This window comes from Salminus brasiliensis, chromosome 1 (assembly GCF_030463535.1).
Source record: "Salminus brasiliensis chromosome 1, fSalBra1.hap2, whole genome shotgun sequence".
NCBI lineage: Eukaryota > Metazoa > Chordata > Actinopteri > Characiformes > Bryconidae > Salminus > Salminus brasiliensis.
This window is the reverse complement of record NC_132878.1, coordinates 46,253,635-46,280,256: the sequence shown is the minus strand read 5'-3', so window position 1 is coordinate 46,280,256 and position 26,622 is coordinate 46,253,635. Positions and strand designations below refer to the sequence as shown.

The 26,622-nt window shown below is 38.0% G+C and overlaps 1 protein-coding gene across 2 annotated transcripts in view; it reads right to left on the bottom strand.

Annotated features, from left to right (window-relative positions):
* Positions 1-103: 103 nt before the first annotated feature.
* tshr (thyroid stimulating hormone receptor) overlaps positions 104-26,622 on the bottom strand; it is a 61,154-nt gene continuing 34,635 nt past the window's right edge. The window contains exons 4-10 of one of the 2 annotated variants that reach the window (XM_072679759.1): positions 23,979-24,053; positions 18,261-18,335; positions 18,002-18,079; positions 17,490-17,558; positions 17,048-17,125; positions 1,914-2,102; positions 104-1,781 (exon numbers count right to left, since the gene is read on the bottom strand). In XM_072679759.1, the coding sequence (XP_072535860.1) occupies positions 413-1,781; positions 1,914-2,102; positions 17,048-17,125; positions 17,490-17,558; positions 18,002-18,079; positions 18,261-18,335; positions 23,979-24,053 (1,933 nt within the window). In that variant the 3' untranslated portion in view covers positions 104-412. The remainder of the gene's footprint in view (positions 1,782-1,913; positions 2,103-17,047; positions 17,126-17,489; positions 17,559-18,001; positions 18,080-18,260; positions 18,336-23,978; positions 24,054-26,622) is intronic. The other variant, XM_072679768.1, reaches the window with a different exon arrangement.

The window sequence follows — 26,622 nt, the reverse complement described above, 5'->3', positions numbered from 1 at the left end:
ATAAAACTGCACAGTTGATTGATTTATAGACAAACAACTTTTATATAAAACACATGTATTTCTGCAACAACAACAAAAAAAGAAAACATGCATCTAGGACTGAATTTGCAATCAGATTAATTTAAATATTAAAATGGTCCCACTCATTGCAATGCAGCAATTCAAGATGGCACAATTGAGCAGTAAATGAGTCATACTTTGTAGGACTTGGAAAATAAAATCAGTAGCAGGTATATATTCACTGGCATACAGGTTGTCTCTTGTAAAAAAAGCGTTTGGTTCAGAGCTGGTTCAACCTTTGTCTCCTGGATAAATTCCTATTTTCTTCTTGATTTGTGCAAATAAATTGGTTGATTTCATTCCTTCGGTTAAAGTAATTCTTTAACTCTTTAACAAATAAATGTAAATGTGCTCATGTCTCCTCCATTCTCTCTTGGCCTGAAAACTCCACTAGGTTAAGTGGTGTTTCTTCAGGAGATTTTCGTTCTCTCTCTCGCCTGCTTGTGCCTCCACTACTTGCCTTGGAAGTGATAGTTTGACCGCGAAACAGTTGGGCTTGCCGCTCACATATACCAGCCTTGCTGAGAAGGATAAATACATCTCCACGAAAGGCTTTGGTGAAGATAGCATACAGAAAAGGATTAGCACATGAGTTCAGTGGGTAGAACAGTACCAGTAGTATCTTGGAGTTGGACATGGTTATGAGTGGATGGTCCAGCACGGCTGACATGGCATAGAAGGAGATGGGTGCCATGCAAATAAAATCTGTAAAAATTAGAATAGCCATGCGCTTAGCAATGTTAGTGTCTTTGCTGGCTGAAGTGTAAGTGGGGTTGTGTACAGCACAGTATATCTTGATGTAGCAGGCACAGATGACCATAAATGCTGCAATGTTAAAAACAAGCACAAAGAGAATGTAGATTTGGTCCACAAGGGTAGACGTGTCCATGGGCAAGCAGATACTGACCTTCTGGTAGCTGCTGATCCCTAAAACAGGCATTAGGGCCAGCAGAAGGCAGAAGAGCCAGCCTCCAAGCATGATGGCACAGGCATGGGACATACGCAGCTTTCGATCTAAGCGCATTGCAAAATTGATGGCGTACCAGCGCTCCAAAGTAATAATAGTCAATGTGTAGACTGATAATTCACTGGCAAAGACAGAGAAGAAACCAGCAAGGGTGCACCCTGGCCCTGTCTGCCAGTCTATAGCATGATTATAGTACTCTGACTGAGTATAAAGGTCCACTGAGGCTATGAGAAGCAGGTAGATACCCATGCAGAAGTCAGCAAAGGCCAGGTGACACATAAGGAACCTGGAAACAGAAAGTTTAAAGCGGCTTGTAAGAAGCACAAAGAGAACAAAAAGGTTCCCCAGTACAGCCAACAGACTGACAAACCAAACAGAAACTCTCAAAAAACTGAAGCTCATGATGTCCTCACATGGGTTGAACTCATCAGGAGCCGGGGAGCACGCCACCCTCACTCCATCCTCACACACAACATAGTCATAGCGACTGTCAAAGTCCTGGCTAGTGTCCCCCTGGGGGTTCTTCAGTGTTTCCCCAAAGCCCAAGTCATTTTCAGGGTGTCTACCAAAAGAGGCCTTTAAATTGAGACTACTGTGGAAATTCTGATGGTTGTAGGTCTCCATATTCCAGGTGTCACTACAGTCAAAGCCCTGGTCTATACCACCTTGGTAAGCTGGAACTACATGCATACTTGCTGACCTCTGTTGTCTGTTGTGAATGGCAGTCAAGTTACAAATTACATCCTCCAGAAACCTAAGGAAGACATAAGGTCAAATTGTCAATTATAAATATATATAAATCAGTGTATATAATAAATCAAATAATATATATATATATATATATATATATATATATATATATACACACACAAAATAAACTACAAACCCTTTCTTTTTCTTAAGATTCTTGAAAGCACAGCAGTGACTCGGATAGGTCAGATAAGCAGTGATCAGATGCATGAAGGTTTTGACTGGTGAAAGCTTCTTGAGGGCCCAAACATTCCGAGCTCTCAGTTCCCGGAGGGACTCCAGGCCTCTTGATGGAAGAGAGGTTACGCCAGAGTCTGAAACATCACTGAAAAGACATTAAATTACAGGGTTCAAACATTGTCAGGAAAGTCTATATTCTTGTATGTGGATATAATTATTTACCATAAGTACATTAATACATTGGGGCAAATGTAAAAGTTATGTTTTAAATTTTTATTCATCTTATGTCAAAAGATAACTAAATCCAGAAACTGCTGTAAAACACAAGCAATAAGACTACATATTTTCCACATTATATAACATCCAGGAAATTTAACAATCAGGAATTTTAACAATCAGCTGACTTATTGCTGTTTTGTTTATGTGGAAGCACTTTAGTTACTGGATACTGGATATTCAATTCAATTTAATTAAATTCTACTTTGTCATTATACTAATACAAGTAGTACAAGTAGTATGTACAGTAAAACAAAACACTGTTAGTCTCCAGTGCAGAACAGGACGTGGTACAACAGACAAAACAATACAGGGTGCATAGACAATAACCACAAATACAATAAATAAGTGCAAAAATATGACAAACATGTGTAAGTACATGTGTAAATGTGTGAATGATTAAGGTGCAGACTAAGTTACCATACTAATAGTAAAATGTATTTTATATGCAGATGATGTGTTGTGCATGTGAATGGAGGAGTACAGGAAGGTCTTACAGGCACCTCATTAGTAGTGTTACCATAGTGGTGTGACCAAGCCCTGTGGAGCTGACTGTTGGCCAACAGGTAAGAAGGAAGTGTAAGGAAATACAGACCTATTTCCCAAACTCTGCTTTTCCCACCAGTGTGCTAATTTGGTTAATGTTTAATTTGGTACTGTTAGGTTCTGGGTCTTTTAAAGGGTCTTCTGCTTCGTACAAGTTGATTCTTTGAGTAGTATCTGGCCTTCTTTGCCATTTACTTCAAAAGGAAATGAGGTACTGAGGAGTCGTTTACATGGCATGCTGAAAATCCAGGCCTATACCTAGAGACTCAAGCAGGTCCAGTCCAATTATCACAGAAAAAGCTAAATCATTATTAGCCATCAAAAAAGTGCTGGAATTTGATACACTGCATTAAGATCCACTTTTCCCTTTGGCATCTGGGCTTGTCCATTAGCCAGGGTACTTTCTGTCAGGGTACTGCCAGCTTTCTCTTTTCTCCCTTAATCTGCTCCAACACGACTCCAGAATCAAGGAAAAGTATCCACCAGAGCAGCTATGGTTCGGTATCAGATGACAAGGGACACAGTGAGCACCGTTGGCTAGGTGCACTTTGTAATACTCTGGCTTGGGCAGAAAAAAGTGGTGTGCTTTGGAAAAGTTATGGTTGTGGTCCCTTAGTGTTCCCACTGGACCGAGACCTTGCTTCTTTCAGTTCCGTCCACACAAGTGTGTAAGCCCTCACCAGTTCTTCTACCATTGTAACACTGCCTCCCAGATGAGGATTACAGTTTCGTAAAATGGCTTGAAGGATCTCTCTTTTTGTCATGCTTTTCCGCCATGGCAGACAAAGAGCAGGTGAGGTTCCTCTAAGTGGACACCAAGGAACTTGGTGCTCTTAACGATCTCCACAGAAGACCCGTCGATATTAAGTGGAGAATGGTTGTGTCGTGCTCTCCTGAAGTCAACAATTATTTCCTTGGTCTTGTCTACATACAGATATTTGACGTAACACCAGTCTGTCAGCAGCTGCACCTCCTCTCTGTATGCTCACTCGTCGCCTTTGCTGATCAGACCCAGCACTGTTATACTATCTGCAAACTTTATGACTTTTGAGCTGTGTTTTCCCACACAGAGTCAATGAACAGCGTTCTGGCATAAGTGTCCTCCTTCTGTAGGTGGGAGAGGAAGAAATGAAGGGTAGTGGTGATGGCATCGTCCTTGGAGCAGTTGGGACAATATGCAAAATGTAGAGCACTAGTAAAGAAAAAATAATGAGGGAAAGAGCATTAAAAGTGAGGCAGAACTGAGGAGTCAACAAGCACCACACTAGTATGAAAATGGATAAAGGGATCCATGTTGAGAAGAATGGCAGAGCCGAGATGAAAGAAAGGAGAAAGGAAATGAGGCAGAGCAGAGAATGGAGCAAGGAAGCAGGGGGATGGGCCAGTGGAGGTGGCGGAGGTACTGGAAAATGTGAGCCGGCTTTAATTGTTGTGTGTGTGTAATATATGTCTATTAATATATGACAGTTACTCAGATCAAAAGGAAAACAGACAATAAAATAAGAAAAAAGATATGTGACACACAAACTCTCGTGATACACAACAAACTCCTGATGTTGGCGGAGTAAAAAAATAAAAAAGGGCCTTGGCTTTTGAACTCATTAACAGTTATTGGAAAACAAAAACAAGATCTCTGTGTGTCTAAGGTGAAAGTGAGGAGAGGGGCTGTCTGAAGTGGCCCCATACTGAAAGAGAGCATGTTGAAGGAGTGAGCGAGGGCGATTTGAAGATTTCCAAATCCAGGCAATTCCAATTTACTTTTTCTGTCCAATTCTAATATGCTAGTCTTGTGCAAGTTCACATTTAAAAACCCAAACAAAAGCCCACAGACAAACCCAGAATAAAGAACTATCTATATCTATAAATTATGTAAAATCATTGTACAAGTTATTGTAATTCAAATAAACATTCTCAGCACAGCTGTGACACTGACATGATAATGTTCATGGTAATGTGGGTGTTGATGGTCCACTCGTATCAGGCACAGGTGTTGCTGGAATTTGTATAGATGTCAGTATTACTGCTAGGTAGATATTTCTGGACAACAATAAATTCTGGACAAGAGCGACTCTGATCAAAACAGCAAAAGACAAAGGTTTTCATTAAATAAATAATGTGAGTGAATAGACATATAACCACATGACCACTTTATTAAAAACACCAATCTCTTTCACTATACAGGCCGGTGTGTACAATTATAGTCTGTTTTTATACTTTTTAAATAGTTAAATAGCATAATTATGTTTAAAAATGGAATGAGCATACAGAACAGTTTAGGCAGTTGAGGCAGTCTAAAATGATAGTAAAGGGTGTTAAGACAAAATACTACTTGATTCAGATTGTCTGCCTTCTCAAGACACAATTTCTGTCACCCATCTCAGGCCAGGTGCCCCTCTCAGGACACGAGACACCCCTGTTGGCTCTCTTCATTAAGCCTATGTGGATAGATTCCACCTTAATATAATAATTAAAAAAAGCTTTAAATGTTTAAATTGTTAAAGATTCTTTAAAATGTACACAACTCTTATACAAGCATGGTTCTTTTGGGAAGCAAATTCTTAGGCTTAAAGCTTCTCAAGCTTAGGCAGCCCCAATAATCTGTAACATTAACTCTATTTAATTTAACATGAAACAGAACTTTTGTTAATTTAGCTAGCATTAACATATTTAAATTGATGCAGTCCAAATATTTAAACTTGCACTTACAATGTAGCATGAGAGTTTAAGCCCGGTTTCAGATGAATGTTTGGATTACCAAGTTCTCTAAACGCCGCTATGAAAGCTCATTTAATCAGTAAGCTCATCAGTTACTTAAAACTTACATTTTGCTCCACACAAGACTAGTTTTATTCATTAAGGAAAGAAATGTGGAAGAAACTAAAAGATTTAACAGTAAAGCAATTTGTCTTTGGACAGAGGTAGTAATGAACATTTGCACACCTGGTAGAGCTCCAATGTAATGAATTTAGTAAGCTGGCTAACTAGCTAGCAGTCTGTCTAACTAGCTAGCAATCTGACTAACATCCAATATAACTATAAATACAAATGTGTAACTTGTTAGTTACCAACAAATGTCATATTTTGTCTTACCTTGATGCTCCTGAGGTAACTCATGAGGTCAAGCAGGCAGCTGAGGTGCACTTCTTTTCAGCCTTCCATCAACACCACTGGTGGTCAGCCAAACCAAGATCCACTTGTTAAATGTTTTTAGTATTGGGCCAGCATTTTATTACAACTGAAGGTCCAAATAAAGCTTCTTTGGTGTCATTTTTTAGTTGGGGTTGTGCCCATATTTGGCACTCCAGGTCTAACAAAGAATGGGATTTTCAAAAACTCACCTCCATCATGTCCTGTGTTAAATGCTTTTATCCATCACATTATGATTTTTTTAGTTAATTGTTGGAGGAGCTCAGATAGCGAGCATTCAGAACAGCTCTCCCATCTATTAATGGCAAATCTCCGCTCTTTACCCAACAAAGTGTAAGAATGTCTTCTCCTCAACAAGACTAACAAAAGTTTTAAATGCTCAGCTGCCCTCTGCTTCCCTGAGACCTGGCTCAGCGAGTCCCTACCGGACAGCGTGTTACATTTGCCGGGCTTTCATCTATACTGAGCCGGCCTTGTAACAAAGCTATTGGGGAAAGCAAGAGGCTGCAGAATGAGTCTGCTTCAAACGCTCCACAATCCCAGTGCCCAAGAAATTCTCCATCACAGGACTGAATGACTTACAGGCTTGTCGCTCTAACGTCTGTGGTCATAAAGTCCTAAACATCCTTCCCACCTAAAGGATGTTAGGGGACAGCTGCTGGACCCCCTACAGTTTGCCTATTGGGCAAACAGGTCATTGGAGGATGCAGTCAACATGGGTCTGCATTGTGTCCTCCAACATCTTGAGTGCCCAGGGACCTATGCAAGAATTCTGTTTCTTGACTTCAGCTCGGCGTTCAACATCATTGTTCCAGACATTCTGTCTTCCAAACTCTCCCAGCTCACTGTTTCACATGCCATGTGTCAGTGGATCACCAGCTGACAGGCAGCAAGCAGCAGGTGCAGTTGGGGAAAGTCATGTCTTGCACACTGACTGTCAACATTGGTGCTCTTCAAGGATGTGTTCTTTCCCCACTGCTCTTCTCTCTCTACACCAATAACTCTTAAAGTTTGACTACAGTCATCGGAATTATTCGGGATGATGACGAGTCTGTATATCGGCAGGAGGCTGAATGGCTAGTATTCTGGTGCAGTCAGAACAACCTGGAACATGCTCAAGTCTGAGATGAGAGTGGACTTTAGGAAACACCCCCCAGCTCTGCTGCCCCTCACTATCCTCAACAACCCTGTGTCAGCTTCAGAGACCTTCAGGTTCCTGGGTACCACCATTTTTCATGACCTGAAGTGTGAGCCCAACATCTCCATCCTCAATAAGGCCCAGCAGAGGATGTACTTTCTGCGTCAGCTGAGGAAGTTGGATCTGCCTCAGGAGCTGTTGAGTCAGTTCTACACTGCAGTCATTGAATCCATCCTGTGTACACCAATCACAGTCTGGTTTGGAGCTGCCACAAAGATGGACAGAAACAGACTGCAGCGAACAAGGAGGACAGCTGAGAGAATCATCAGTACTTCTCTGCCTTCCATTCAGGACAGGACAATTCAGAACTGCTCAAGAACCAGAAAACAGGCAGAGAAAATAATTACTCTTCGCACCCTGGTCACAATCTCTTTCAGCTGCTCCCGTCTGGCAGATGCTACAGAACCATGTCCACTAAGACACAAGAATGGTTTTTACTCTCAGATCATCAACCTTCATCACATACTACAATTACTGCTTTACTGCACCATTATTAATTTCAGCCATGTGTACACTGCTGTGGTTACACAATATTGAATCTGTATATTATTGAATACTGCTATTCTGTGAATATAATATTAGAAAGACACTCAGCCGGTGTCTCACTGTGTCCAATGCCTGGTATGATTTAGAAGTAGAGGTCGACCAATATATCAGTAGGCCGATAACCGTGTTAAGTAGAACCGATTTAAAGTCAGGCACGTCCTTGTTATTGGTAAAAGATGGGTAGAGTGAGAAGTAACTCAGTTAACTTGAGTGACTTGAGTTCAAATTAAAGCACATTCTTTTTTATATTGTTCTGTAATGTTTACATAATATCCTTGTTGTTTGCAGCACTACCATTATTTAGTTTTTATATATATATATATTTTTTTTCAGTTTAATACATCAGCAAAAAAAATCTACAGTTAATATCAGCCATTGACTGACCCTGACCGCTAAACATCAGTATTGGCATCGAATATAGAAAATCCATATTGGTTGATCTCTAGTTAAAAGGGTATAAAGTCTTCCAGCATTGATTGAGCAGTGGACCTATTCTCTGAAGTGATGGCGCTCCATCCACTACATGAATGAGTATGAGTTGCCAAATTACAATTTTATAAACATATTTTAAATCACTGATAAATTCTGATAAAAACCTCATAAATGTAGCGTTTGGCTAAATAATCCACAAAAAACTGTGCTTGTGCAGAACTCCACATCAAGGAGAACTTTTCCCAATAGTGGCTCAATATCATTGACCCTTCTCTGCTCACCGTATAACCAGCAAGCTGATTGGCTCTTTTTGTTGAGAAGCGGGACTTTATCTTTAAACATACGCCATGTTGAGCATAATGCGTTTTTATATAAAAAACATGTATCTTTCAAGCAGTTACCGGTCTCCTCATATATAATGTGTCTGCTCAATGAGCCAATCAGATGTGCACATTTTCACATTTCAGTCATGAAAAACAAAAAGAATTATTTAAAAAATCACAAGACACGGATGTTAATGATTATAGACTTTTCTACATAACCTGGCATATGCAAATAAACACATGGTGATAAAATAAAAAAACAACATTCCATAAATCAATAATGCTTCATTGCTAAAATCCAAAACATTTGTGTACACAAATGTATTTAGCAATTTGTGCATGTACATCAATAGGGAGCGCAATAAGCCACATAAACCGGTTGTTTCTCAGCAGCTGGGCATCAGATCAAGCTGAAATTGTACATACAAAATCTATTAGCTAAACAGCCAATCATCATTCAGCAGGCATTTGACAGGATAATCACTGTTTCTAGTAATTACTTTTATTTTAACATTTTATATAAAATAACACTTTAATGAGGTTTGCAAATTTTAATTCATGGGCCTTAAGGGTGCACACTAAAAAATGCTAAACTATTGAGTCATATTCATTACTAGATTCAGTACTAGATTCTAAACAACTTTGCCATTACATATAGTGTCAGAAATTAGAATGCTCAGCCAAATGAGCATTCAACAAGTGTTTCACAGGTGGGTATGTTCATGTAGAGCCTCTGTAGTGAATATGGATGTTTCAACCAATTCAGGCACTATTTATGACAATTTAGTGTATCTTATTGAAATGTTGGCCTTTTGACATGGATTTAAACACTGCCTGGACAAAAAAAACTCTCAATATTTTTGTTAGAACGGCTTTGGCTTAATTATGAAGATGATGATTCCCCACTCTCCTTCCATTTTTAAATAATGCTTTGGACAGTGCTTTATATGTCAGCCCCTCGGTATCGCGCCCTCCCCCCGGGGCCGCCGCCCACAGGTCCAAATAAGGACTTCCTCCTTGTTTGTGTTCATGTTTGGTTCATTTTGTCGATTCATGTTAATTGGGTTCATATTTTTCACCTGAGATTGGGGGGGTATTTAAGAAGCCTCAACACCATTCGGTGCCGAGAATTGTATTGTTTGGAACCTTGAGGTTGCCCGAGAGGTTCCCCATCCGACTAGCGGTGTGTTAAGGTCAGCTTCAGCTCGGCTTCCACGTTCAGGAGCAGGTCACCCTTCCAAACAAGTCATCAGCGAGGCGAGGCGAGGCTCGCTCACGGCCAGGATTTACTGAAAATCCACATCTCAGCTAGGGCGACCCATGCTCACGGCAGTATGCTGCGGTTCCAAGTTTGGTAGGCCTAGCCGTTCTTGCTTAGTAGCTGGTCCCCCAGCTCAACCCCCAGTCCCAGGTTCGTTTTTGGTTCGCCATCTTGTTTGCCAAGTTCAGGTTTTTGCTTTGATATTCATGGTGATATTTAATGTATAAAACAATGTGACATTGTGTAAACATAATGAGATAGATGTATTTAAAAAAAGCCAAATGTATGTATTCAAGTTTTTAGTGAAAGTGAAAATATGGTGTGTTTATACTACTGAATGTATGTATCTATTCAAACTGTAGTGCCTCCCATAGGTGCACATTTGGCACAACATATTTGGCACACTTTTAGCACACTTTTGGCACACTCAGCCACATAAGAATCTTAAATTTGGTCCCATTTGGAAAATGTAAGAGATAATACCCAAAGATTTTACAAATCTCCCCCCGGATGGATTGGCATTTTGTAGATACCCTATGTTAAAATTTCAACTTTTTAAAAATAAATTATTTACTAGACACTCCATATGTTTTAAGACCAGTATTAAGTACTGATACAGTTACACCAACCTTTGAAAATCTTCCAAGGATACATAATTGTGCGCTGTGGAGCCTTCCAATCGCTAATCTGCCACAAACTTGGCAGTCAACATCATACTAAAGTATACATGCCAAAAGTATTCGCTAGCCTGCCTTAGCACGCATACGAACTTGAGTGACATCCCATTCTTAATACATAGGGTTTAATATGATGTCGAGCCATCAAGCTGCTATAACAGTGTGCTTTCCACAAGATTTAGGAGTTTGTTTATGGACATTTTTGACCATTCTTTTTGTGAATTTGTGAAGTCAGACACTGATGTTGGACGAGAAGGCCTGGCATGCAGTCTCCTCTCTAATTCATCAAAAAGGTGTTCTATCGGGTTGAGGTCAGTCAAGTTCTTCTACTCAAAATTTGCTTATTCATGTCTTTATGGACCTTGTTTTGTGCACTGGTGCACAGTCATGTTGGAACAGGAAACTTTGTTCCTGCAAAGTTTTCGCATGAAAGGAGCATGAAATTGGCCAAAATCTCTAGAACTCCTGAAAAACAACCCCACACCATAATCCCCCCTCCACCAAAATTTGCAATGCAGTCAGACAACTTTTCCTGGCAACCACCAAACCCAGACTTGTCCATCAGATGCCAGGCGGAGAAGGGATTCATCACTCTAACGAAAACATCTCCACTGCTCCACTGTTCAGTGGCGGCGTGCTTTACACCACTGCATCCGATGCTTTGCATTGCGCTTGATGATGTAAGGCTTGGATGCAGCTGCTCAGCCAGGTGGTTGCTATACAGTTGTTAGGTGTTCCTATGGTGTCACAGGTGGTTGCTATGGTCTTAAAGGTGGCATCTATGGAGTTGCTAGCTTGTTGCTATGGTGTCCCAGGTGATTGCTGTGGGGTTGCTATGTGGTTGCTATGGCATCATTGGTGGTTGCTATGGTGCTGCTAGGCAGTTCCTATGGTTTCACAGATGGTTGCTGTGAGGTTGCTAGGTGGTTGTTATGGTGTTTCAGGTGCCAACTTAATTTTAGTAAAGTTCCACCTTAAAATTCAGTGTCAGTGTAAACTCAGTACTACCTTAAAAGAAGTTCCACCTTAAAATTCAGTGCTACTTTAAGCACAATTCCACCTTAAGCTCAGTTCCACCCTAAAGAATTGACTGGGTGTGCTGTGAGCATGTGAGACATTGGGCTCTGTGTGTGAGTCTGTGTGGTGTGTGCGACATCACGTCATGTCATCATCATCATGTCATCATCATCATGTCAGTTAGAATTCAAATCTCAACATTCCGTCAATGCATTTCTAGGGAAGGTTAGTCATTTCTTATCTTATTTTTATTAAAAATGATAAATTGGATTGACAAAAATACATAGCAGACCACACAGCTTGATTATCTACGAAACAGTGATTGAACTATGTCTGTACATTAATTAATTGCACAAATGTGTGGAAGAAACAACAACAATAACTAGATTTGCATTTTCTGAAAGAACTACAACAGTGCTTGAAATGTGGCAAGTACTACTTAAGGTGTGTTTTGCTAGGTGGTTTCTTTAAGTATCTTAAACTAAGTTCCACCTTAAAATCCAGTGTCAGTGTAAACTTAGTACTACCTATAAAAAAGTTCCACCTTAAATTTCAGTGCCTTTCAAGCCAGTGATTGAATAATAACAAGTGAAGGAAAAACAATAAACATAGTATATTTTCAAGCACTGTATAATTACATATGTTTTGGTTGCTGTGTTGATATGCCCTAACTTTTCTTACTTTTTCCATTTAGGTTTAAAAATGCGAGGCCTGTGATTGTATGAAATACAGCTAATTGTGCGCTATAGAGCATTCCGATGGCTGATCTGCCTCAATCTTCGCAGTCAACATCATACTATAATTTTATGTGTTTGTTAATTACTGTGTTAAAATGACACACTTTTTTGACTTTTGTCCGTTTAGGTTTGAAAATGCGCCCGTGGTCAATCTGTCTCAAGCATGTCAATCTGTTGATTACATGTATGCGTGTAAATTTTTTGTGATATGTTTCTTGACTTTGGTCTATTTAGCTTTGAAAATGAAGGCCTGTGATTACATGTAAAGTAGGTACTTGGGCATTGTTGAGCGTTCTGATGGGCAAACTGGCTCAAACTTTGCAGGCAACATTATTCTGACGTGTGTTCATTTCTGTGTTCATATAGAGTTTCAGCCCTATAACTCAAAGCTATTCCTGTACCATTTTAACATTTTAAAAATAAATATCCACCACCAAGCTCTAAAGTGTGCAGACAAACCTTTCAGACAACATGCATTATTTATTCATAACTGTTAATTGATTGGAAATTGCTGTTTTCTGAAATTAACACTTTCATGTTGACCCCCCCCCCCCCCGTTTCTAAATAGTTCACAACATTCCAAATTACTACAAAATCATTACCTGATTATAGCATTTAAGATTAATCCTGATTGGTCAATGAGCCTGTCAAAAGTCTTAATTTAGATTTTTTGGTATGGGTCAAATTGTGTATGGCATCTATAATTTAGAGCAATGTTTTATTGTGCTTACAATTTTTTACTCACAAATTTAGATTTTGCATATTATGTGCCCTTTTTTGTTTCTTGTCCATAAGTCTTACTGTTTGGTCTGTGCACGTTTTATCGGGGGGAAAAGAATACATATAGCCGCAAGTGGGACCAAAGAGGTTTTTTTTTTATCAGTTTTCATTAACATCTTAAATGAATGAACTTCAGTGTTTTACAAGGCTCTCAAGATACTTTATATTGCTGCAAGTTGTCCTTCACTTTGGTTCCTTAGTGCATAAAATGGTGATAAAATCAACCTCAGATAGCAATATGTAAGAACTTTGAATTATAAAATACAGCTTTTGAGATACAGATTGCTGCAGATTCACTTTTGAAAAATAAACTCCAGAGAGCAATAAGGAACCAAGCACCATTTTATTCACTATTTACAAATTTGTTAATAAATATCAACATGTCAAATATATCTTTTAAACAATACTTGATCAGGGGACACTGCTGAATGATTACTATATTATTGGGATGTGTTAAATGTGGGACTAGTACAAAAATGGCTAGTTTTGTGTTTTTTGCTAAAGTGACTGCAGAGCTAAAAAGACTCATAAATGACTCAAAAAGAGTCATTTATACAGAAAACATTTCAGTCTACATGCTGCCGTTGATATTGATATATTGGCAAAAATTGCTCTACAACGCCACCATCAAGCCAATTAGGGTCAATGTATTTGCCTGAGTAGTGGGTGCAAAACTACACAAATGGACCCTATTTGGTGTCTGGAGGACTTATGCTTTTTGTTTTACAATCTGAATGGTAGGGTGAAAAAACACTATCTGTATTTTTAACCCTATAAGTTTTCATTAAGTTCTTAGATTCTCTGTAATTATTAAACTATTATGCCTTACAAGGCTCTCAAGAAACAAACTATATATTGCTACAGGTTGTTTTTGATATTATGCAACACGTAACAGCTTTCGATTACAAAAATAAAACAACAAAAAACTTCAGACTATCTAAAATAGCTTTTGAGATACAATCTTCACACTGCAGGCTGTCTTTTGCTTTTTTTGATTAAATCCTCTCAGGTGGGATTTAAACCTAGCACTGTCACATTGGCAGCGATGTGTTTACAAGCAGCCTATGGTGGCATTGTACTTTTTCAGGAAAGGTATTGTTAAAGAGCAAAAAGGAACCCAGCACGATTTTACGAACTACTTACCTTTCAACTTTCAATTGTAATTGATGAGTAAAATAACAGAAAATTTATTCAAAATACACACCCAGATTGTGTGATTCAGTTCTAATTAATCACTGATGAATAGCACCACCTCATGGTCAATTAAGGTCAAGCCCTTTAAGTCAGAATACACCAGATCACACCAATTTGATCAACTTATGTGTCTGCTTAAGTCATTAAATATTTGAAAATCAGTGCCTTACAAAGCTTAAGACAGTGCCTTATGAAGCTTAAGACACAAACATTTGCAGGGATATGTGTTCATGGTGAGACAGAAGTGGCCCATGGCAGCACCGCTTTTTTATTTATTGTTAGAGAACAATAAGGACCCATGCACCGTTTCATGAACTACTGCAAACTTGCAAATGATTAAGCGTTATAGGGGCCTAAGAGAATCAATATGACTAAAATGATTGTTTTGTACACTACTTTCAAATTGTCAGAATCTGAACAATTTATACATTTATAGCCCCTTGAGTAAGGCCAACGGGATTGATTCATATCTTGCAGACACTTTCTGCCTTAAAGTCAAGACACACTCCACAGATTGTCAGGCTTGAAATACTTTTGAAAATTGGAAAAAAAAACTTTAAAGAAATCATTTTAAAAGACTTGTATTTGATAATGTCAGTCTCACTGTAATGCATGATTTACTTTTGCTAAGATAAAATGTAAGAGATGTATACTTGTTTTCTTGAACAGCACCACCTCATGGCAAATTACAGTCAAACTTGGTGGGCTATTAGAGTCTGGATGACTAATGGTTTTTGCTCATAATAATGAGAACTGTTTGGATTTTTCTTATTTCATATTATTATTATTATTATTATTATTATTAATAAATTATAATAACATAATATGATAAGAGATACAGTCATGCCCGAAAGTATTCATACCCCTGTCAAAGTTTGACTTAAATTTACTTTTATTTAACCAGAAATTATATTTTTGCCTGGAAATGACACAGGCATCTCCCAGGAGATAACACGATGATGTACAAGAGGCATCATTGTGGGAAAAAATATTTCTCAGCTTTTATACACATTTGAACAAAAAGTGGCATGTCCAAAATTATTCATACCCTTCTCAATAATTAATAGAAAAGCCTTTATTGGCTATTACAGCAATCAAACGCTTCCTGTAATTGCTGACCAGCTTTTTGCATGTCTCCACTGGTATTTTTGCCCATTCATCTTTAGTGATGAGCTCCAACTCTTTGAGGTTCGAGGGTCTCCTTGCCATCACCCTGATCTTAAGCTCCCTCCACAGATTCTCAATTGGATTCAAGTCAGGACTCTGGCTGGGCCACTGCAAAACATTAATGTTTTTGTCTGCTAACCATTTCTTCACCACTTTGGCTGTGTGTTTTGGGTCGTTGTCGTGCTGAAATGTCCACCGGTTCCCAAGGCCAAGTTTCTCTGCAGACTGCCTGATGTTGTTGTTGAGAATCTTGATGTATTGCTCTTTTTTCATGGTGCCATTTACTGCGATCAAGTTCCCTGGTCCATTGGCTGAAAAACACCCCCAAAACATTAGGTTCCCACCACCATGTTTGACAGTGGGGATGGTGTTCTTAGGGTTGAAGGCTTCTCCTTTTTCACGCCAAATGGTGCACACATCATTGTGGCCAAACAATTCAATTTTTGTTTCATCTGACCATAAAACAGAACACCAGAAGTCTTCTTCTTTGTCCAGATGAGCATTTGCAAAGGTCAAGCAGGCTTTTGTGTGCCTTTTCTGGAGAAGTGGTGTCCTCCTTGGCCTGCGTCCGTGGAACCCAGCAGTGTGCAGTGTCCGTTGAACTGTCTGCCTTGAGATGTCGCCACCAGCAGAGTCCAGATTCACCAGGATGGCCTTGGTGGTGATCCTTGGATTTTTCTTCACCTCTCTCACTATTCTCCTGGCCAGCACAGGTGTCACTTTTGGCTTCCGACCACATCTTCTGAGATTTTCCACAGTGCGGAACTTCTTGTATTTTTTAATAATACTTTGCACTGTAGCCACTGGAACTTGAAAACATTTTGATATGGCTTTATAGCCCTTTCCTGACTTGTGAGCGGCCACAATGCACAGCCGCAGGTCCTTAGTGAGCTCCTTTGTCTTAGCCATGACTGTCCACAAACCAACTGCAGAGAGCTGCTGTTTTTCTCCTGTTGAGTTGATTAAAACAGCTGTTCCCAATGAATCAGGGTAATTAGGATGCTTTAAAACAGCTTGGACTATTTGGAATGGTATAGAACTTTGGATTTTCCCATATACTGTGACAGTTTTCAAAGGGTATGAATAATTTTGGACATGCCACTTTTTGTTCAAATGTGTATAAAAGCTGAGAAATACTTTTTCCCACAATAATGCCTCTTGTACATCATCGTGTTATCTCCTGGGAGATGCCTGTGTCGTTTCAAGGCAAAAATATAACTTCTGGTTAAATAAAAGTAAATTTAAGTCAAACTTTGCCAGGGGTATGAATACTTTCGGGCATGACTGTAAGTAATAATAGTAAGAAAATTCCAAACAATTTCAATAGGGTTCCAGTGCATGCTTGGACCCCCTTGGTGCTTGGATCCCTAATAATGAGAAGGGGAAAAAAAGGAGGAAAACCCTAACCAAAAATACGGTTTCTGCACCCCTGGTGCAAGGACATGTATTATTTTTGCACTTGCTCTATGACCACAAAGTGTTTTTACTCTTACTCTTCATTTATACTTGTACTTGTTGTGAATCATCTAATTTAGGTTCTGAAGATCTAAATGATTAAAAAAGAAATGTCAGGGGATATTTTCTCTTACTAGGACATCCTTGCTGCTGATGAATAATAAGAAGCTTTTTTTTCTTAGGTAGTTTGCAAACTTGTAGGAATATTTAATTAACTATTTTTCATTTTTATATGCACTGCAACACAAACATCTGTGCTCAAGAGGTTCTATATGCTCTGAATTCAAAATAATTAATAAAATACATAATATGCACTGAAACAATGGATACTCACAGAAGCATTGGACCACTGGTGATTTCTGCAAAGGTGTTCTCATCGAGTCTTGTGAGTTGTTTGTTTCTGTGGAGGTATCTACAAAGGAATGGCAAGCAATGTTACAGTTTTTATATTATTTTTTTCACTAGACCTGGAGCTTTCAGTACAATTATACGTGGGTTTGAACTTTTTCAGCTTTATTTTATATTTAAAACGTATCTTATAATCTCTAAATCTAACATACGTGTGGTAGAGGAGTAAATATTGTTCTGTACTTGGATCAGTCTTGCACTTAATAAAAAAGGAAATAAAGTGAGCTGTCCAAATGTATTCTTTGAAGCTATAAAAGGTTATTGTAGTTGGAAGGCAGCAGTTATTTCATACCCGGAGTTGAGGGCCCCATAATCAGAGGGAAAAAAGAGCAGCAAAAAGACCAAAAAACAAACAAACAAAACCTTACACAGCATCTAGTTTTGTTCCATTGAAGGCATGGTGTTGAACTTTAGTAAATCCATTACTGTATAACATCCTGTTAGATAAAAAATAGACAATATAAACAAACATTAACTTACAATATTAATTAAACTTGTGAGCATTTATTTAATTATTTCAATGCTAAAGATATTCATATATATAAATTCATAAATGTTTACATTGTAGTCACCATTGTGCACTCAATCAAGTAAAAAAACAAAACTTACTGCACATTTATAAAATACTGTATAAATATATAGTTTAAATATAGATTTCTATTAATATATAGTATATAATATAATGGTTTACACATATACTCATTGTATTATAATTACTGCATTATAAAAAACACTGTTCCTTTTTTAAAAAACATATTCAAACAATATCAATCATTTTAAAGAAATAAAAGCACTGAAAATAATTGCCATTCTGAAAAAAATAGAAAAAGAGAAAATGAAAAAAGTGAAAAACTAAATAGGGAAAAAACACTGTACTTACAGTGATAGTACAGCATTGGAAATGCCTTGGAATGCATTGGAAGGAATTTCAGTGATGTAAAGATTATCAGCAATTTCTCTTTAAAAAGAACAGAAATGCGTTGAAAGAATAGAAAATTATTTGAAATATATTGGTATTTTTTTGTAAGCAGCTCATTTCATATATTAATATAAATATATATATCATATATAATAACACTCATGACACTAGGGTCATGAATCATTCATCATTTTTATAGAAACTTTTTAAGGAAGCTTACAGCATAAATAGTGGATAATCAGAATGGATCCTGGTCAGGTCCGGAAACATGGTAAGGCCAGTGTTGAACAAACCTCTGCAAAAATAACAGCCAGGTGTTTAAAGGTGAGCCAGAAGGGTAACATTATTTTTTTTTTTGTCCTTAATCTTCGTGGGACCAGAAGAAAACAAATCATTAGCCACCAAGTGGCTAACAGCAAGCATAATTTACTTGCTTTAACAACAAGAAATACTGAAGTCACATATATATATATATATATATATATATATATATATATATATATATTATTATATAGACAACATGCTGTTGATAAAGTAGTCAGCTTAGGACATTAAGCCAGTGAGAGGTCTACACCACCACAACTATACATGACCTCTGACTGACTTAATATCCTAAGCTGACTACCAACTGCTATTGTACAAACTGATATTGTACACAAACCTCAAAAGGAGTGTTAGCTAATATTTTTGGCTTAGATTTTGAAATGTGCTAGCTTAATTATTAACTACAAATATGGTGTTTTTTAAATAAAGAAAGTAATATAACAAAGTAAAGTAACACCTCAATTTCATCTTATTTATTCAGATGTTTTAAGTATACAGTGCCTATAAAATGTATTTACTCCCTTGGATGTTTTCCTGTTTTATTGCTTTTATCAATTTTTGTCTTGTTTGAAAAGCTTTAAATTCTTTAATTTCAAGGTGAAAACATTTCCCTAAAGTAATGTCTATTAAATAAAAGTAAAATAATTGATTGCATAATTATTCACCCCCTTCAAGTCAGTATTTAGTAGAATTATTTTTTTGTAGCTTTTTTTGTTCACAATCACAGCATTGTGTGGCACAGTCTGTGTGGATAGGTCTCAATCAGGGATACACATCTGGACATTACATTTTACTCCATTCCTCTTTGTAAAACTGCTTAAGCTTAGTTGTTTGATGTTTGGGTGTGAACAGCCATTTTCAAGTCCAACCATCGGACTGAGGTTTGGGGTTTGACTCAGACACTCCAGAACATTACTCTTTTTATTTTTAAACCATTTCTGTGTAACTTTTGCTGTAAACTGGTCACTGTCTTACTGGAATAGGGGACATAGTACAGGACAATTAATTTACTTGATTTACACCATACCAAAACAGGAACTGGATACATCTTGGTGATGCTTGGTTTGTTTAGCCTCAAATTATGTAAGGTTACTAACGGCCTAGTCATGATTACATAAATGTGGTTATAGAGAGTCCTAAGATCTATGAAACCTATATATAGTAATGTTCACTTAAGACTAAAATAGGCTTTAAATTAGTCTTTAGGTTTGGCCGAAGGTAAATGTGATTGGCATCATGTTTTCCGAGATGTGGGCCAGAGGCATTTGTAACAGTATGGGAGCATTCCTGAGACAGAAGCCACATTATTGGAGTTAGATAGAGAGAAGGGGGTAGCTGCTCATTAGGGGACTAGGGCTGCAGGAATGTGATTCATCGTACAAGACAAAAATCACTTGCCTTTATCTTACTCCGCTTAACAAGAGACATGTTTTCCATTTTGGTTGGAATGTGCAACTTACCATATTCAAAAACTCCACAGGTGACTTCACAGGTGTACTTGTCCTAAGATGTATTTTCAGTTTATGGCTATATTGGAATTGTTGAGTTTTTCATATTTTCACATACTCTTTAGAACTCTTCCTAGAATTTTAATCTGATTTTCTTAAAATTGGGTTGGGATAAACCCCAGACACTTGTGGTGATAAATTGAGAAGCATTAGTTGCATTAACCTGACATACATAAATCATCGGAACCTCAAGAACCTGAACTTTCTATTTTTAATAATTATCTAAAAAATATTTCAAGAGAAAGTTGACAGCCTTAGAATGCCAATCACCACGAAACATAATGTGTATCTCCAGGTATGGACTCTCTATTACCAGTTGAAGCATGGCATGTATTGACCACTGGGGGTGCTGCTCACATTTTTAAACACTTAAATAAGAATTTTCTTTTAGGTGATAAACATATTGTTGGCAGGACCTGTGCTTTGGTCTGTAAACATGTTTTGAAACATGGTGTGATTTATGGTGTGAAACAGGTCTTAATCCATAATTTTATGTTTAACACGTTTGGCTAAACCGATGGTTTTCCTGCATCTAATTCTCTGCAATTCCCAGCTACAAAATTACTGGGGATTTAAAGTACCAGAGTTCTTTTGTTTGTTCTCATAGCGTTTTGCACTCTCTACGCTCTAGTTTTCTCGCAAAGAGAAACTGAGAGAAGGGGGGTGGTGAGACTGCACCAACAGGAGGGTGTTTATGGGAATTTTTAACCATTCTTCCAGAAGCTCATTTGTGAGGTCAGACACTGATGTTGGACAAGAAGGACTGGCACGCAGTCTCCGCTCTAATTATTCCCAAAGGTGTTCTATCGGGTTGAGGTCAGGACTCTGTGCAGAGCCAGTCAAGTTCTTCTATACCAAACTTGCTCATCCAGGTCCACAAAGCATTGTGTACTGGTGACATCCCACAGCGCAGTCATGTTGGAACAGGAAGGGTTTCCCAACTTTCCTGGAACAGGAAGGGTATTGTTGGAACAGGCCCCTTCCTATTCCAACAAGACAACTTGCATGAAATTGACCAAAATCTCTTGGTATGCTATCATGATGCATGGCATATCTGAAACATTAAGAACTAAGAGGCCAAACCCAACTCCTAAAAACAACCCCACACCACAATTCCCCCTCCACCAAACTTTACACTTGGCACAATGCAGTCAGACAAACCCAGACTCGTCCAACGGATTGCCAGATGGACAAGCATGATTCGTCACTCCAGAGAACACATCTCCACTGCTCCAAAGTTAAGTGGTGGTGTGCTTTACACCACTGCATCCGATGCTTTGCATTTCGCTTGGATACAGCTGCTCGGCCATTGAAACCCATTCCATGAAGCTCTCTGTGCACTGTTCTTAAGCTAATCTGTGCCACATCAATGGTCTGTAGCGATTGATTCTGTAGAAAGTAGGCCAACTCTGCACACAATGCGCCTCAACATCCACGACCCCACTGTCATTTTACGTGGCCTACCACTTTGTTGTATTTTATTTACTAGTTAGTCAGTGATCACTTTTCAGTTTAATGCAATGAGCACATGTATTCTAGCAAGTTTCAAAGCTTCTGGCTATAGTTTATATATGCATCTGCTAGCAAACATGTTAGCCCAATGAAACCCCCCCATATCAGCTTGGAAGTAAGCTGGTAACTTGATTGTTGATCGCTATGTATAACCTGTTCTACATCTAATGAAATGTGAATACCTAATCACATAGCTTAGCTGTAGCCAAGTATCCATTAGCAGCTAATGCCAATGCCAAATTATCAGGTGTGGGCCTATAGGTAGCATATATTAAATAGTAGAAGCAAGTCAAGTCATCCTGCTTTGATTAGTTAAAAAACTGTTGGATCATATTGAACGTGCATAATGCTGGATGGTAATCTTATCACATACTGAAAGAACCCCAGATTACTTTATTTTCTTTAGGTACATTTTAACAAATCTAAAAGCTTGTATACTGTAGTCTGTGCTTTTGGGCTTAAGGAAGGTATGGTTTCTGAGTACACCTGTAAGGATTCTATTTATTACACATTGCACAATTGGCACACTACCGGCAATTATTTATTATTCTCTGTCTGTACTGCGTTGTGTTGTCTGTCCGCATTTGTTGTTTTTGTGTTGCACTTGTGTTTTTTATGCACTGTCTATGTTGCACCATGGTCCTGGAGGAACATTGTTTCATTTCACTGTGTACTCTGTATGTAGTTGAAATGACAATAAAACCCACTTGACTTGACTTGACTTGACTTGAGATTGGACAAACCTAAGAAGAAATAAGGTAAATGCTTAAAAAGAAAATGAATATTACTTTAAACAGTAAATTTATTCATGTTATTAATGAATTCATCAGATGTTTAAATAAATATGATTGTGTAATTCAGCTAGGCAAAGACATAACTTAAGGCATAAATTTGTGTCCACGGGCTGTTTCTGTAACGTCTTATTTCTGCCCCTCCCCTTTACCCCTCCCTATACTTCTGCCTGAAGTCCTGAAGTCTCAGATTTAGCCTAGTAAATTAAGTAAGTATGTGCATGCACTCACCAATCAGTGCATGTGCTGTGCATTCATTGTCTTACTGCACAATGCAGCCACCTAAGCATGTCCACAATCACCATGCAAAAATGTAACTTCAGAATATAAATGTTAAGTGCTATGTTAAATAGTAACAATTTATTCTTATTTAGTTATGTTGAATTTAACCCATAAGCCCCTGCTGAAATTCACTAGCATATTTTGCTTATATGTTTTGTTTTTCTTTTAGACTACTTAAACCAGGTAAAGGCTTTTCTGCTGGGCATCTGTTATCTTTTTTATTCTTTGGGTGTGTTTGGTTGAGTTGGTTACACCCCTGCCTTCCATGTACGGCAGGATCTTTAAGATTTTAAATTACATACACTGTTTTCTATTATATTGTTAATGTTTTTCTTATTGCACCATTTTTCCACATGGGAAAGATAACCCGATTTCCCGAAAGGAAATGAAAAAAAATTGATAGCAAGCTGCAAGGTCAGTAGTTACAGTAGGTTTTTTTGCAAGTATCACAGCTTGTTAATGTCTGTCACTCATTCTTCCTTCCAAAAGGATTCAAGTTTAGTACGATTTTTGTGCCACTGTGATTTAATTTAGTGTAACTGCAGGTAACACTTCTTACAATGAGAAGTCTTGCTGGAAAAACAGTAGTTTAGACAATTTTAATCTCACCCTATTACACGTGTAATTGTGTAAGGTTTAATATACTATTAACTATTGAAATTACATTAATGAAAACGAGTTTCTAAACATGTATAGTTACATATCAGTATTACTATAATTTATATATAATCAAAATAATCAGAGACTTTTTGTGTAATGTGTAACTTATTAGAGTTATTAGAGACTTCAATATTAGCAAGTGAATAAGGTCCTATCCACAAATATACAGATATTTGCAAGCATTTTTGTGGTTAATAACTGAAGGTGCATTTATAGGTGCATGAACAAAATATTATTTTAATTATATTTTATTCTTTTTCTGAAGAACCTAAAATCTAAACAGATTTTTTTTGTGCAAACAGTATATCATTAATATCACATTAGGGGGCAATATGGCATAAATGTAATATATTACAATTTATGATGACTAATCACATTATATGTGACAAAACATGCAGTTTTCATCAGGAAGTTATGATGTTCCCACTCATTTAATTAGTGATTTACTCTACAATATTATTGTAATGTAATTTATCACATAAATGTAAATATCACCACACTGATCAGTCCTATAAGTAAAAACATGTAGACTTAACTATATCGAACACTACATATTGTGGATATTGTCAGTCTGCATGTTTTATTAGTATAAAACCTGCAGACTGACAATATCCACAATGAGTATGTTGTGAGGGAAATTTAACAGATTTTGTCATATAGCCCACCTTGTTGCATGTGATATAAAACCCTTCAACTTGTTGCATTCTTGCATTCTTGTTGCATTTGTTGAATACAAATGTTTTACAGTTACATAAAATTTTATTCATGATTAAAGTGGCATGGCTACCTTTGCTTCAATAGTGGGAAATCATGTTTTTCAAATAGAAATAAAAATGTAAAGATGATGAATAGTTTTCTTACAAGTACTTTAAATTTGGGAGATCCTTGAAAGCCTCATGATCGATGACTGTCAGACGTCTGGTGTTTCTTACTTCTCTACAAAAAACAAACTCAGAATAATCATTAAATAGAAAAACATAAGGGTAAAGAGAAGTATGACTTACAAAACTGCTAAACTGTTGACTGCTAATATTTCCACTCAAGCAAATCATTAAACATTTACAATTATGGCATTTGGATGATTCTCTTATCCAGAGCAACATTTGAGTCATATTACATATTACTGGTATGTGACAGTAGCATTAGGAATCCTGCCCAAAGATGCAAAGATAGTGTGCCATAGTATGCCAGGCAAGTGAATACTGGTCTGCCAAGGGGAGCGTGGGGCATAAAAAACATCATTGTAATGAGTTCACCCAGCAGAGGATATGAACACAGGTTGGTTTGGTTGAAATATTGACACTCAACTGGGTGAGCTACTATGCCACCTTGTATTGGTTGGGCCCATGTGTTAAACAGTTAGCAAACGTGGGATTTTTCCCAGGTTAACATGCTGCTGCATAACCAACACAGCAGCTATAAGATGATTTCTCTTATTGCATCTTATTGCAGTAAAAGTAGAGGGTTGGGTTTTTGTGCTCCCCTCTCACTACTGCTCCTCACGCATAGGGGACTTTCTGGGCTGCAGGAATGTGAAGTTGGGGGATATGCCATTTGTCAAATTTGGTCCCAGTTGGAAAAGGTATGCCAGTATAACTGTAAGAGTTATTATTGGCATGTTGTTGATTCCCTGTGTTAAAATTTCAAGAGTTTTTTGATAATTTTTTACCTGGACTCTTCATAAGTTGCTCTAAGACATAAGATTTTCAGATATAAATTGGAAAATAGATTGAAATGTGTCTTTTCCAATCAATGTACATTTCTGGAAAAAAGGTCATTATTAGTAAATTACTTGCATTTTTGTCAAGTTCACTATGGTGTTATGTGAGCGGTCTGAGACATGAATTTGTTTCAGTGTTTTAAAATGTGAGCAATGGCAGTGGCTAATACCTGGCATGGTGGAAATATTAGTAGAGATTATATCATGTATCATATATCATGTTTCTTGGTGACTGGCCAATTCTAAAGCTCTAAAGTATCTGATTGTTTTTTTTTAATATGATGTCAGGCTCATAGGTTCTAATTCAGTACATAGCACATAAAACCAACATACACATTTTCCTGATAGTTTTTTTGTTTGTTATAGCGCCACCTAGCAATGCAGTTCCACCTCTTTCCAACTTTCCAACCAAACGTTTACAACCCCCCCTATGGTACATGCCTGTGAAGTTTCAGAACAAAGCACGTTGGAGTTGGAGCTGTATATGCATGATAGTTGCAATATAAGCTCCACTGTATGAACACAATGTGTACATTCTTGCTCACCACAGCATACATGTATCAATATGATGATGTGTATGATTTGAATCTTACTATCATCTACTCTGCCCATGTCTGTGTTGTGTATTCTGATCTTGTGTATTTGTCTGTGTGTGTTTGTGTGTATAAGTGTATAGGGTTGCTAGGACAGCTAAGATTCATTGCTTAAATTAACATGTGAGATTGTGTGCACATGTTTGATAAATAGATATACTGGACATGCCATATATATGTATTTTGAAATTTGGGCTGGAGTTCTGGGGGGCTTCGAGCGGATGGGACCCGAAGCCAGACCCCAAAAGTTCTAGTTTACAGTTGCTTTAGCCTGTGGTCACTGAGAATTGCCGATTTATTAAGAATGACCTGAGAAATTATTAGGAGGGTAACTGCTAAGAAGCCACCAGAGCTGAGTGTCTAAGTAGTGCAATAGAATGTCTGAAGTGACAGGGTATTGTTGGGGTTTAAGATGAGGCTCTGACTTTGAATTCTTTGAGAAGCAAACCTGGTGGTTGGAGGAAGAATGAAGTAAGCTGGTTATGAATTTGTGAAATTGATGGCATCTAAGTACTCTTTTAAGGTAGGAATCGGTGAGCTGGATGATGTGATGAAGGCTGTAGTTATATAGAGGTTGTTTGAGGCAATGTTCAGACAGAGTTCAGGAAGGTTTTCCAGCCAGTCCAGTAGGTTGGCAGCGTTTGCATGGGAATAGCAGAGTGGATGGTATCCTGTGCTTGGAGGTCCTATCTGTGGATTAGGTAGAGTATGGCATTGGAAAATGGAGGCACTGACATGGGCCAATGGTCTGCTTTAGGGCGCTAAGGATCTGAATCTCTGATATTAAAATGAAAGTGAATTAGTAATAGCATTTGATCAGCCTAAGACATAAACGTCTCTAAGAATGTATGGTGTAGTATTGAATGACAGTTGAGAACAGATGAAGGGTGTGAGCGATAGCGTTCTAGATCGGCCTTTATCGATTTATATGAATGGCAGCAGAGTTATCTAGGTGTATTAGCATTGCTTTCCCGTCTACTCGTGCCCATAAGAAACAAGTGGTGACAACAGGATATGGCTCCCAGAGGGCTGAAGTAGTGTCAGGAGAGGTGAACAACTGTGCAGGCCAGGCAGAGGTGAACCAGTGGTCACTGTAGTAACAGTCAAAGCCGGTAGAAGGGGCAGTGTGAGCCAAGAGCTGGACATGCGGGGGTTACGGATGAAGGGCCCATGGTCTTTTCCCTGGAGAGGG